General features: G+C 39.8%; 1 protein-coding gene across 2 annotated transcripts in view; it reads left to right on the forward strand.

The window, feature by feature from the left end:
• Nucleotides 1-14,202, forward strand: part of CCZ1 (CCZ1 vacuolar protein trafficking and biogenesis associated) — a 37,365-nt gene that overhangs the window by 8,924 nt on the left and 14,239 nt on the right. For both annotated transcript variants that reach the window (XM_075069230.1, XM_075069229.1), the window contains exons 8-9: nucleotides 702-783; nucleotides 5,137-5,198. In XM_075069230.1, the coding sequence (XP_074925331.1) occupies nucleotides 702-783; nucleotides 5,137-5,198 (144 nt within the window). The remainder of the gene's footprint in view (nucleotides 1-701; nucleotides 784-5,136; nucleotides 5,199-14,202) is intronic.

Consider the following 14,202-nt stretch of genomic DNA (forward strand, 5'->3'; position numbering starts at 1 on the left):
AATAATATTGAACAGCAGTACATTTTCAGCTAATCAGAACTCCTTTTGATCCATCCTGCCTTCATTTGTAGAAAATATTACAACAGACTGCATGTTTAGCAGAAACAAAGAAGTTTATGGAGTTTGTTGCATCAATGTAATTTAAAACAGACAACTCCTCTTCAGCTGTGTTTGATTTTATGGTGTTTATTGACATGGCACAGCTGCTTTTGGCATACTATCTCACTTAAGAGTAGCTAGGAAAGGTGCTCCTAGCCAAAGGCTCTTAAGAAGTGAGGAGAGAATGTGCACAATGTTTAGATGGGAAATAACTTATAAACTATTATTTTAAAAAATCATAGTCTTCCTATATTTGCCTAGATTCCAGTATTTACTGCACATAATTTGCTTGTGAAATCAAATACGGATTCATACATTAGGAAAAGCCTGTTTATAGCTTATGATTTTATCTCTTTGTTAACCTGGATCTTTTCTTAGTACTGTAAAGGAATGAGCATTCTATTAAAAATTAAAGATGCACTGGGACTGTCTGTACAAAAGAAATTGGTGTGTTGTCATGTAAGAGAACTGAGTTAATTCTCCCAGAAGGCTCTAAATTGCAGCCTGTCCAGCTCTTGGTTAGAAAGATGTTGGCCATTAGAGAAATTGTTTTTCCTGCTTTGTGATCTATATTTTAACTTTTTTTCCCTCTCCTATTCCAGGAGTGGATTAGAACAAGATGATATGAGAATTTTATACAAATATCTCACAACATCCCTCTTTCCAAGGCACATAGAACCAGAGGTATGGATATGTGTTTTTTTTGTTTTTTTTAACAGCACGTATAGTTTGCACAGATTTCTTGTAGCGTATACATTATAGCAATATAAATAAGTTATACAAGTACTTGAGCGGGAGCTCCTTTGATATAGAAGAGGGGAAGTTTCTGAAAGTGCTTTCTTCAATTTGGGGATTAATTCTTTATGCATACATGCCAATCCAAAAAAGCCCAAATTGTTGGCCTTTAGGGCACACTACAAAGTCTTACTTTTTGAGCAGATATTTTTTGGGAGTGCTTTTTTTGTAATTTAACGATGTAGTAAGATATTGATTTGTTTTGTAATGACTTGCTGCCTGGTGGTTGCATGTAGCCAGGGGAGGTCTGCTGCTGCTCAGATTCTCTAATAGTTTTGTAATATATATTTAGCGGATGGCCAGGATAGGTAGTTCTTTAGGCTGTCTATTTAAATCTGAATAAATATTGTCATAGCACTGTCAGTACAGTTCAGTTGGTAACACTCTAGCTTCTAAGCCAGAACATCATGGATTCTAATCCTGTACCAAAGCTTGGGAATCATATAAAATGCTAACCATACAGTGAGCTAATATAATGCAGTACTGTATTCTGTATTCATATAAACTTCCTTTATATGAGGCCTTCATTTTGCCACTTTTGGTGACTGGCCAGGTAAATGTTAAAGATCTCATAAAACCCTTAAAACAAAAACAAAAAAAAAAAAAGGTAAAGTGCAGAGCTTGGACTCAGAAAATCTGAGTTCGCTTCCTGTGTGACATTGGGTAATTCATACCACCCCTGTGTCTTGGTGTTCCTGTCCATCAGATAAGGAAGGTTTATTTAATGTATAGTTGTTGGAAAGCTTAATCCATTAATATTTGCATAGTGTTCTAGGCTCTTCAAATGGAAGGTGCTATGGAAATGCAAAGTGCTGTGATAAACTTGTGATCGTTGCTCACATTCCCTTTCTCAGAATGAACTTCACTAAGACTGAGCTGTGATGGAATGTATGTATATGGTATATTTGCCTGTCCAGTTGATGCACTCCAAGTATTTAATTGCTTTCTAGTAAAGTGCTTTAGTGTATAGATGGAGTATAGATGGTACTATGTTAAATCAAGTTCTTTTCTAAATTTAGTCATGATAATTAGTTAATAGCAAAAATACAGTAAACAAATGAGCTTTTACTACTTTAGAATAGGTCTGAACAGAGGCATTCTTAACTAGCAAAATAGAGAGCAGCACATGATGCAAGTGATCCAAGCCTTTGTCGCCTCCAGAATGGCTCTGTCTGAAGACCATTTAGAAACTTCAGCTAATGCAGAGTGTGGCTGCCTGCTTAATAAGTAGTATCCTATTGTACAGCTCTGTAGTGTACAATAGTTTCCAATTGGCTTCTATGAAACTAAATATTAGGTTGAGACCTGGCTCCCTCAAAAAGACTGCCTTTCTTCTCATATGATGTCATCTCAGTTACGATTCACAGATGCATTTGTTCTAATAGTCCCCTGCTTTTGATAAGAAGGTTCTGGTGTTTTCAGTGAAGTGTCCTTGATCTTGGACTTCCTTCTCCCCTTTGTCCAGGTTTGCTGACGTTCAGTATTTCTTTTCAACAACAATTATCTGTGTTTATAAAATTGTATATGTGCCTAGATGTTAGATGCAATGAGAAAATATCCAAACGGAAAACGCAAGTCTGTAGATTCCTTAGAGCAGAACAGTTTCTGAACAGCAGCTCACTTTGTCTGCCAGGTGGAAATCAATCTTTTTGATTTTCATTTGTAAATCATTCTGCCCGGTTGTCATATGTTACTACCACCTGAACTGAAAAACCATTAAACTAATCAGATTTGAATTTTCTATATATATAGCAGAAAATACTCTTTTTGTACTGTTATAGTATGAGTTGCTGCCAGTAACTACTGTGGCTCAGTTTGGCAAAACCATCTCCATTCTGTAATCCCTTTGTTTTCACACACTTGTAATTTTCCAAAACATTCATCTTTGGGGACAGAGTCTTCTATCCTTGGCATCACCATTAAGATGACTTGTTTTAACATTTTAGTGAAATCCATTCACTTGATTTTGATTAATTAGAGGATGAAAAATATTAAAATTTTCAAATACATTTGAAAGGCCAGCCTTAACTCTACCCCTTTGTGCTTAAAATGTGTTTTCTTTATGGGCCAAGTTATACTCCCACTGCATCCAGTGAAAGGAGAACAGTCCCAAATCATTTATAAATGATCAGTTGGAACAATATGTAGTTTATCTTATACAGATTTTCATGCAGTAACTTTAAATATATTATGTGTAGTTTTCATACTATGCATGATATTTAAGTTTCAGTGAGATGCACAAAATAAGTCTGCAAAGATTTCTTTTTTATGCATCCAAGGAAGTGAGTATTCACCCACGAAAGCTCATGCTCCAATACATCTGTTAGTCTATAAGGTGCCACAGGACTCCTTGCTGCTTTTATTTTTCTTGGACTTTAACTAACTATGAATGATGAGTTGTTCATTTTCTCTCCCTGAGAAGCGGGGGGAAAAGGTGGCCAGGGTCTAAGTTTTGTCAAATGAAAATTAATTTGATGGTCTTAAACCTCTGTTAATACACATGGTAAAACCATCACACTTATGTGCGATCTGCTGAAGGCCCACGAGTTGTGGAAGGTAGTGCTGTGCAGGGATCTTGCACAACACCAACCTGCATGCTCCATAACTATCTCTTACCTTTTTATGAGTACTAAAGTCATTCACATATAAACAAATAAAGAAAATCCTTATTAACAGTGGCTAATGGGACTGAAATAATTTGTATTTCTACTGATCTTTTTTGTATACTGCAATTACATGTGAAAACAGCATATCATTGAGCATTATTTTCATGTGGAGTTATTAGCAAATAATATGTACTTAGAATTAATGCTGCTACAGATTAATCTGATGTTATTGTTTTCAGCCACCTCTGAGATTTTAATAGGCGTAATGGTTATATACAAAAACGTAATATGTGATTATATGGGTACATCGACAGGGTATAGTGAAGAGAGTATAATTTAAATAATATTTTGCATTTGTATAACATGAAAAATATATAGCCTCCTACGAACTCAATACACCACACAAATATTAATTGACTTTAGTAGAACCTTGCCCAAAGCCTGTGAAAGGGCCATGCTAGCACACAGGTCTCCAGACTCCAGTTCTTGTACCTTCACCACAAGACCATCCTTTCCTCTTTAATAACTGCATTAAATGAGCTCTGGTAAGGTTTTAGAAATTACAGAAGTGAACATTTCAGAAAACTACAGATTCTGCTTCATTTACGTTCATTGTGAGTCTGCACTACTGGCATCATATTAAGAAAGCGGGAGCTGGGATAGCCCAGTACATTCCCTAGTAGGGAGTTTCAGAAGGTGCTTAATGGGCTTGAGTGTCATGTTGCGTGTTCACAGGAAAGGAACAGTATTCCTAGCAGTTAGAAAACCTGGATATTAGAAAGCTTTAAGGATTCAATTGGATGAGCAGGTTACAAAGGTACCCAAAGAACGCAACTCCCTGCATCACAGTAATGTTGCAAATATGTAGATTGACTATAAACAAACAAATAGGAAATAATAAGTGAATATTTCAATACTGAAAAATTAGAGCTGATAAACATATTATATTTGGGATATTGAACTAGAGCTATATTAAGACAATCTCTATTTAAACTGCAGTTTTGATTATTCATTTGAGGGTTCCACTTAAAGGCTTTGAGTTAGGATGATGTGACTAGTGGCCAATGTATTACCTAGATTAAATTCAGTTTCAACCATTGCATGCTTGACGTTGAGTTGTAGCTGTGCTGCCTGTTAGATATGCAGAAATGTGAAGATTTTAATGAGGAACAAGGAGGGTCTGTGTAGTTATGACGTAGACTAGGACTAGTAAGTGTGGGTCGTTTCTGGCAATTCCGGATTCTGGGTGACGATGCAGCAACTCACTTAATCTTCTGACTCAGTTTCCACCTGCACAATGAAAAGCCACCCATTGTCAGGCTGATAGTATAAGAAAGATTCATTAGAGTTTGCTCAGCTGCCTATGATGGATGGGGCCATAAATTATAAAAGATCATATGTCAAAGTTTAACTTAACTTGTGGAAACTTTTTAGATTAATAAATGTAAACCAAACACGTCAATTTCTAAATAGTGTTGCCATTATAGTTTGCCCCTCCATTCTGTATTAATGTGTATTTCCTAGCAGAAGGTTATCGTCTGTGGTCTGTCAATAGTGACAGGTTTCTTTAGCTCCGGCAGAACAAAGAGAAATGGAAAGAAATGTTCAAGCATGTTTGTTTCCTGTTTGTTTTCAGTTAGCAGGAGAGAGATTTCTCAATACGTGCGAATGGCCGGGAAATCTACAACACTATTGGAAGTTTCTTTCTCTGTCATGCTCTACTTACGTGTTCTCTTCAGAGGAAAGCTGCTTTTGGCAATAGATGACAAATGAGGGTTTGTTAGTAGGAGTGTAAATGATTCCTGGGACTAATTTCTAACCCAGATATCCTACAGGCTTCAGTGGGGTTTCACGAGGATAATCAGTGTAGATTTTGTTTGTGTGAAAACTGCTTTAGAGCTTGGGCCTACTTATTTATCCTTCTTGCTGTTCAGCCGTTGTACAGAAGTATTTAGTATTTGTCCTAATTCCTTTCCCCAAGCATAAGATCTGCATACAGGAGCAAAACAATGGTCTAGTCAGGGACACTGATATCACATGGCCTATAGTATTAGCGCTCAGTGGAGATTTTTGCATTTGGCCATGTGTTGACTATTTCGGAATGAAGGGATATGGTCCTTCTTGGCCCCTATTTTCCAGAGCACGAAAATGTGCTTTCTTAATGAAAAAACCCAGTTTAGTGGTCTTCCACTTCTTTAGCGATGAGCGTAAAATCAGGATGGGTTCTAGCTCATTCGTCTTGCAGAAATTCTGAGTTTTCATTGTATACTTGTTGGAAGCAGAAGCGTAGAGCTGTCCAGAGATGAATCTGTAGTTCATCACTGCTTGGTTTCCTTCTTAAAGTACAGGGGGATTTATGGGTTTCCGGGATCATTCTAACATATTCTTTCCTTTATTTCCTAGCTCGGGTTATTTTGGTGCAACATATTAACTTTTGTAGTTTTTTTCGAAGGTCTTTGGTAGAATACAGTTGTTCCCTGGAGCTGTCACCTCTATGAATCAAGAGGCTGTTGAACGTGCCAGTGATCACTTGCACTCAGTCTTGAATCACTACTGGTCTTTTTGATCAGGATAACAGAACCGCCTCTTTCTGGCATTTGGACAGTTTACTCTAGACCTCACGGCCATGATGCTGACTGACATGTTCTTTTATAGAGATTAGACTGCTTGAGTTGGACTAAGTTTTCTTTAATTTGAAATTTAGTAATTGACCTCATGGACACGTTTCAGATACTATGTAATAGGCGATTATAAAGTAACTGCATACACAGAGAAATTCTTGTGTTCAAATGATGTATGTGATTGGAAAAGTTGTTAAAAATTGTGCATGGGCTGTCAAATTGTTTTCTGACAAATATAAACACAATGCATTCATGATCGTCTGTTTAATCTGGATTTTAGGTTTGTTCTGTACCTTTTAAGATGTTAATGATCCAGAAGCAAAATGCATTCCCAAAATGATTTTGTAAACACAGATTGGCACTTATGGAAGAACTTCATTTAATTGTTTTAGTACCAACTTCTCTTTCCGTGTATATGAATCCAGCCCAGGACGGAAAAACACTGCTTGTGTTTCTATTTCTGAATCCATGCAGGAAATGCAGTTGTTATGCTAGGGACCAGATTAAGAACAGTGAGATTAGGAGCTGACTTGAAGGTTAACTTTTAAATTCAGATAAGTTTTTTCTGAATTCTTTGGGTTTCCTCCTTGAGAGGGTCTTGGATTTAATGTCAAATGATGCATGCTTGGAAAAGTCTGTCTGTTCCTTCATGTTGCTTTGACAGCAGTGACTCGACAAAGCAAAATATGCTTAGCATGATGTTATATTCTTCGCAATTCCTTACCTGGCTTCTGGCCAGTGCGCCCTAAGCTTAGAAAGGTTATATATGTGTTATAAAAAGGTTGACATGTGTGTTAGGACTGGTTTACTAAAAGTGATTTTAAATATTTGTAGAAATTAAAAGATTTAAGTGCTAAGCGCAACATTTTGTGTGCTAGGCAATGCCTAGCAGCGGTTACATTCTGAGTTCCTGAAGAGCCACACTACTTCATGAAAGCCCCAGGTAGCTGATTTAAACCTTGTCCAGGCTGAGTAAAACAGAAATTGGATATCCTGATGGCTCATGAGCAACGTCTTTACTGTTATAACACTTCTCTTACATGTGACAAAATTTAACTGCTATACAATAATGATTCCTATGGTGCAATGTACTGGTGAAGTGAGGGGAGCAAAAATTTATTTTGTAATGCTTTTTGTTATTGGTTTGTTTCAGTCATTGAGTGCAGCCGTGTCTGTTTGATGGATGGTAGCGTATTATATTTTGTATGATTGAAATAACCATGGAGATTAAAGCTTTCTTTTGACCACTTGTTTTTTCGTACTATCTCCTTACCAAAACATTATGAAACATAAAATCTAGTGATTTGCTATTGCAAATATTCTCTTTATAGTCTTGTATGTTAAATTTGTTTCTGTGTGGACGCTCACAACTTCTAGTCATTATTATTTTACTGTGTTTTGCTGATTGGTACAAAAGGGACACAATTTTGCCCTCAGTTACTTTATGGAAGCCACCTGGATGTTGTGAAGATTCTTGGTGTAACTGCAGAGAATTATGGTCAAGATCTTCTAATGGTTTAAGTTGCTACAAAGAACTGTTTGCCTTTTTGGCACAAATAGTTATTGACCTATGTATGTTAGAAAAAGACTCAATTTCTTTTTAAAGAGCTGCTATCATAGCCTCAATGCAACCTAACACTGAGATTTTCGCCGTTAAACTGGACGATTTTTGAGCCTCAACTCAGTTCAGCATCAGACATATGTGAAAACAATACCAACTCACAACAAGGATATCAGGGTTTGTACTATCTATATGTTCCTATTTGCACCCTTCCCAGTAGCTCAAGTCTATTTTATGACTGCTTTCAGCATAAGGGTAACAATATGCCATACCTATTTTAAAGAATTATCCTTTGGTGAATGTATACTGTATCTTTTAGACATTTATAGAGAGCCACTTGTCACATATTTAAGTGCCCTGGGGGAACTCTCTTAGGCGGCTATGGTACACTTGGAAATGTGACAACACTGAGTTACAGCTGTGGTCGTACAGCTGTGCTAGGAACCAGCCTGGCAGTTGATCGGTCCACATGACCGCATCATTGCCAGTGTGGCCACATTTGCTAGCATTTGCAGCGCTTGTTTGGGAGTGGTGCATTCTGGCAGCTCCACGTTCAAGTGGCTCAACGTGCTTTCAAGAGGGGGTGGTGTGCTTACAGGGATGTGTCGAGCGGAGAGCAGAGAGAGCGGATTTTGCGAGTCAGACATGTGAGCTCTCTGCTTGCTTAAAATGTCTGTGCTCATTCTCCGATCCCCTCTTTCTTCAAAGCTCAGGACAGATAAGCAGCATTTCAGCATGGCCTCTCCCTCCCCGGCCATCTGGGTTTGTCTGCTCAAGAAAGAGACAGCTGTGTTTTCCGTAGCTCTGGCTTACCTTCGGCTTTGTGTGAGACAGGGAATTACTGGATACTCTTAATACGCCTTTCGAGCCAATAACAGCGCTGTGTGAGAGTATCCACCCTGGATGAGCAGCGCCTGCATCCCAGGCTGGATTCGGCTGACCTTGTGCAGACCGGGGAGTTACAGCCAGCGCTGCAGCCAGGGGTTGAGGCGCTTAGCGCTGAGCTTGTGTACAGTGTGTGACACGCCAGTAATTGCAGCGCCTGTAACCTCCCATCCCTGGACACTTGCAGTGTACAAGCCCTAGTTTTTATACAAAGTAACTATTTTTACTTTAAGTTCATTTGTGTGGTTAAGAGTTCCATTTGCCTTTAGGCAAAAGCTCTTTTTGGCGCATGTTTGTTCTTACAATCTTTATAATTGCTACTTCTTTTCCTACCCGAGCTTTATTATCAAATACTAACGTTTAACAGAAAACCTGTAAATTAGTTAAAAGGAAAGTCCAACAACTGTAGAATATGTGCCTATCCCAATAGCTAGGGCACGGGGGCAATTCAGAGACTCAGTTGCAGGCAATTCCTTGGGGTTTGGTGGTCATATTTCATGGCAGACAGTAAATTTACCTGATCCCATAGTCCATTTTAGTCTGGAAATGCGGTTTGTTGGGGTGTGCACCTTTAGCAGCTGAATGCAGATTTTGATGTTTATCTCTAAGGGCGCAGGGAGAACTAGGACTTATTTTTTACCATTCCTATGTCTCACCAAATGTTTTAGAATTTGAGTTATCTCTCCATTGCGCCTTAGTGGACAGTATTAGTATTTTAATTCTAGGTCCTTCTCCACACTGATCAGAACCAGGACTCTGGTTGTACTATCATTGTGTCTGAAGCAGAACGATCGGACAGCCTAAATAGTTAAAATTCTTCAGATCATTTTTGAACAGGAGTTTAAATAAAGTAGATTCAGTGACTTCGAGAAAATCAAATTTCTGAAGGATTCCTTGTTCTCTAACCTGGGGCAAGAGCAGTGGAATGGAGGTAGAGGGCGGGCATATTTACTTTTGATTTTCCTAGTAAGTTTCGGAAAAATATAATTGCTGGGTTTAGTGCTACCTAATCTTGGATCTTGATATACAACAATAGCTTTTCATTGGCGCCTTTTCGGTGGATATATATTTTGCACAAAGGTTCTTCAGCAGGGGTCACCATCATTGTTTGGGCAGACAAAGGAGGTTTTGTTTAAAAGGTTCAGGCAATTATCACTGTTACAATCTTATTTCTTTAGGCTCCTTATTCATGGCTTGCTGAGAGATATTGCCCCTGGCTCCTATCGTTGTGTATCCGCCGAAGCTGTGTTCATGTAGGGCCAGTCTGGGAGTGCAGCGGGGTGCTAGAGGCATTTGTTTATGGCCACTTTGTAATCTCTGATCCTGGGTTCTGTCTGGGTACATTGTGATCCTGGTGTTAATTACGTAACCGTAATTAATCTCGGTTGGCCCGCGCTGCTGGTGAATGTTGGTACCATACACCAGCCAGAGTGCAGCAATGTTCTGGCCCTCCCTGTGGTTGAAGGGGTAGAGGTGTCATAGACAGCTAACGCCCTCTCTGTGCTTCCAGGGAATCTACGACTACCTTATACCTTTACTCATTTTCCTCTACTCCCCTGCAAAAAAATGGAACTGCTTAGAGAGATGTTTCGTGATTGTGGCACGTTGTTTTCTTTGCAGACTTAGAATTCTAAATGATCATACAAATAGAGATAAGGTAGACTGAATATTCGCTGCTCCCTCAGGTGTCTGCATAATGCTGAGGTCACTTGTAGCAACCTTACAAGAGGAAGGATTTTCTCGCAGTGGCATCTGTCTGTTACATGTATTGGTTTGCTTCCTCCACTTACGGATGTTGTGAACTTTTTGGTGCTTTAGTGAAAACTTAGTATTTGCACTGAAACATTGCTGTGAGGGATGGTATGTTTCTTGAACATCTTCCCATGGCTAATCCGCCCTAACCGTAAAGGAGCTTTTCTGAAGTTACCTACCTATTTCCCTGCCGTGTGTGATGGTCCTTAAGTGGAGCAGTTTCCAGTGCACTGGGCTGATTTAGCTGCTGGCTCGAAGGTCAGGCGACTGAGCTCGTTAATGGAGAGGCCGCCGTCAGGGAAAGGCTGCTTACCAGTGACTTCTTTAGCCAGGGAGGTAGAGGGAGAACAGCGTGTGCTGTTCTCTTCACTTGTAAGCCTTCCTTTCTTTTGGTCAACCAAGGGGCACCTTCCATAAGCCCAACTGGCAGCGATATCAGTATCGTGTGCACTGGACACCCCCAACCCTCAATGCCCTTTCTTCCTTACTGTGCAATCATTAGTTTGCGAAAGGCAGTACTATAGACAATGTATAAGTTTGGGTGACTCTTCCTCTTGACTTTCGGAGATTTGTTTTTCCCAAACTGTGATCGGTGTTAGTCGCGTTAAAAACAAAAATACACTGTGATCTATTATTTTCATTTAGGTCATAATAAGTGGCCTTGACATTTATATTTATTGAGTAGACAGTGAGGTTGCTTTCGATTTAGATAAAATATTTTGGCTATGAATTGAATTTATTTATAATCTTGTGGATATGCAACATGCAGACAACAGTAGTATGTGCGTGTGCAAGATCAAACCTTGGACGGTTCTCTCCTAGCAGAGAGAGCGTAGCCTTTCGTGAATAAGGCTAGGCTGGGATTCAGGAGACCTCACCTTCAATTCAGGGCTGCCACAGGTTGCTTGACATCTTGAGGACAATTTTGTTGTTTTTTTTTTTTGTACCTCTAGTTCTCATTGTAAATGAGATCATATACATTACCGACTTTCAAGAGCTTGTTATGAAGGAAAATTCCTTTATGCTCACAATGCTCAACTATTATGATGTGGACATTTTGTACTAGAAGGACCACTACATTGGCTCAGAGAATCTTATCTACTGCGTAGATATTAGCCTTATCCTATTGCCAGTTCTGTCTCAGTGCGCTGCAGATATCGACATTGTATCAAGCAGAAAAGAGCAGTATTTCGCAGTGCATTATATAACCTCTCCCAGTATATTGTATAATTCTGGTCTGCGATGTGCTAGACACAAAAAGTATGTTAAAGAATTATTTTATGGTGGCAAGTCAAGCACTCAAACTTAGGAAATTTTTCCTATCGACCTTTAATGTTGCCCCCTTTGTGGCCTTATGATATGCTACTGTTCTTTAAGTTACTATGATCACATACTGTTTTTTTCTACAGGCCCGTCTCACTATTTCTAATTGTACGTGCTTGACGCAATCCTTTAATGTTCTTTTAGCTTTACTAGGATCTGTAAAAAAATTTTTCTAGGTCTTTGAAAAAGAAATTCTATTCATGTCGCATCCTATTGAAATACTACCCAGAACTGGATGGATTGGAATGTTAAGATTCCACCACAACAGACATGTGAGTAACAGGTAAGCGGAAGCAACAGTAGCGTTGTCACTTGTATGGACCAGCATTAGGGGAGATAGTAGCTTTGCAGTCGTGTTTCAGTTTTTACTTACTGCACAGCACGTAGCAATTGGTGAGAGTGAGACTCTTAGGTTCATTTCAACTCTTGTTATGGGTTTGTCTAGTGGTTCACAACTCTCTCTCTGCCTGTTTGTCCTCCGCCACTCCCAAGCTTGAACTCTTCTACTCCATTCCCTCCAACTTGTTCCATTACTGTCTTTTTCCCTGCCTGTGGCTCCCTTATCCCAGTCCCATTTTTCTAGCTTAGCAGTCCCAGTTCTTCTCATGTTCTTTCATCCCATTCCTCAGTCGCCTTGACCCAACCAGTCTTTGTCTTACCCTTCCAGGCTTTCCATTCAATCTCCCCCCTCCCAGTCTGTCCCTTGCCAGTCATTCCATGTCTCTCCCCATCCTTGTCCTGAATCTCCATTATGCAAACGGAGTAACAGTCCCTTGTCACCATTCATCCAATTTCTTCAGGTCCCCGTTCACTCTCCTATTGCTGCTGTCCACTCCCACATGACACTGTGCTCCACAGTCCAATCTCTTCCCCCCTGATCCTTCTCCATTCTACTGCCCATTCTTCTACCCGCAGCCCTTGTCCCAATCTCTTTGCTTGCCTCAATCTCATTTCTTCCCTGCTTCCCCACGTCCTGACTCCACACTAGATATGTTCTCCTGGCCCCCTTACCTTTCTATCCCCTCCAACCTACTGGCTCCAGCTTCTAGTCCGCGTTGCCCAGTCGTTTGTCTCCACACTCAGCCAGCTTCTGGTAGTCTTGTCCCAGCCGAGTCCAATCTTCCCACTCCATCCCTGCCAGCTATCATGTCCCAGTCTTCCTCCATCCCATGCGGCCCACTCTGTTACCTGCATTAAGTCAGGCAGGCTCCCTCATTGCTCCTGGAGTCCAGTAGGGGGTGGTACTTGAGAGCACAGGATGGGAGAGTCTCTTGCTTTCTGTTCACTGTGCCAGACCCGGCATTGGCTCAGAGCTGCAATGGTGTGTGGTCCAGCTTCACTCTTCAGCCCTGGACGGACCTTATGCCCAGCGCACTCAACTGAGCTCGCAGGGAATCTAAGCCTGATCTAAGCCTCTATTGACGCATATGGCAAACCACAGTTTTTCAAAGGTTTAAACTTTGTACACTTTGGACAGATCTTTCATGGGATGGATAAAAAGGGTACATCACTAAACACAAAACTTGCCCGCCAAATTTCAATATTTTTCAAAGAAAGGTTCCAGTTCATTTTAATCATTGGTCAACATTTTTTCTACCCTCTTTCGTGGAAAACAGTGAACTCAAATTCAGTGCAATTTCAGTTTGAGGCCAGACACTGATATAACATTTTCAGTCAATATATTTGGCCAAGTTAGAAGCATTTTGAAAACCGCATGCTTATATGGCGAAAAGTGTCAGGCAACCGTACCTGCAGTTCTGCTATTCGCCGCATCTGATAACAACATTGCACGAGATAGCTCAGAAAATTAGCTAGCAAAAACTACAGCTGTACAAGCCTTATACTTTTACGAGCGTACTGTGCCATCGTTGCAAGACAATAAACAGTTCAGAGATAAAACACGAGGCTTGTGTGTGCTACTGTTTACTGAAATCTGTAGCTCCTTATTTTCTAACATCTTAAAAGACAGGGTCAAATCATTGCTGTGATTTTATCGTTAGTTGGGTTTGTTATTTCTCTGTTCTCCTTTTGTGTTTATATTAAAGACAGTGACCATTGTTTACAATAGCACCACTCTTAATCGCATGTCTGCATGGCATAGTATTCAGCCTTAATTTAGCAGCCATATGACTATGGCAACAGAGAGAAGCTGATAAGTTTTAGAAGCAGCCTAGTTAGTGGTATAGTTTCAGCTGGTTTAAACCAAGAGACACATTTACATTGATAGCATTATAACTTTAAAGGTTTAATTCCCTACAGCAGTGGCTTTGTGATGCTGCTGTCAAGTCAATATAAGTGAGGTGTGCTATTTTAGGATGATAATGTTGTCACTTAGGAGTTTGAAACAATGAATCAGTTGTACCAGCATCTTATGTCTTGTTTGGTAACCCTGATATAAGAAATAGGGAGACAAGTGTGGCAGATCTTATGTAGTACACACCTTGACTGCGGGGAAGAGTTGAGGTGCCTTTTTTAGCTTCTCCCACAATCCTGAATATTTCCTTCAAAGGCATATTTGTCATGTTGGAGCTCTCTCGTGGTTTCCTACAGTTATTGCTAG

The sequence above is a fragment of the Chelonoidis abingdonii genome, chromosome 9 (assembly GCF_003597395.2).
Source record: "Chelonoidis abingdonii isolate Lonesome George chromosome 9, CheloAbing_2.0, whole genome shotgun sequence".
NCBI lineage: Eukaryota > Metazoa > Chordata > Testudines > Testudinidae > Chelonoidis > Chelonoidis abingdonii.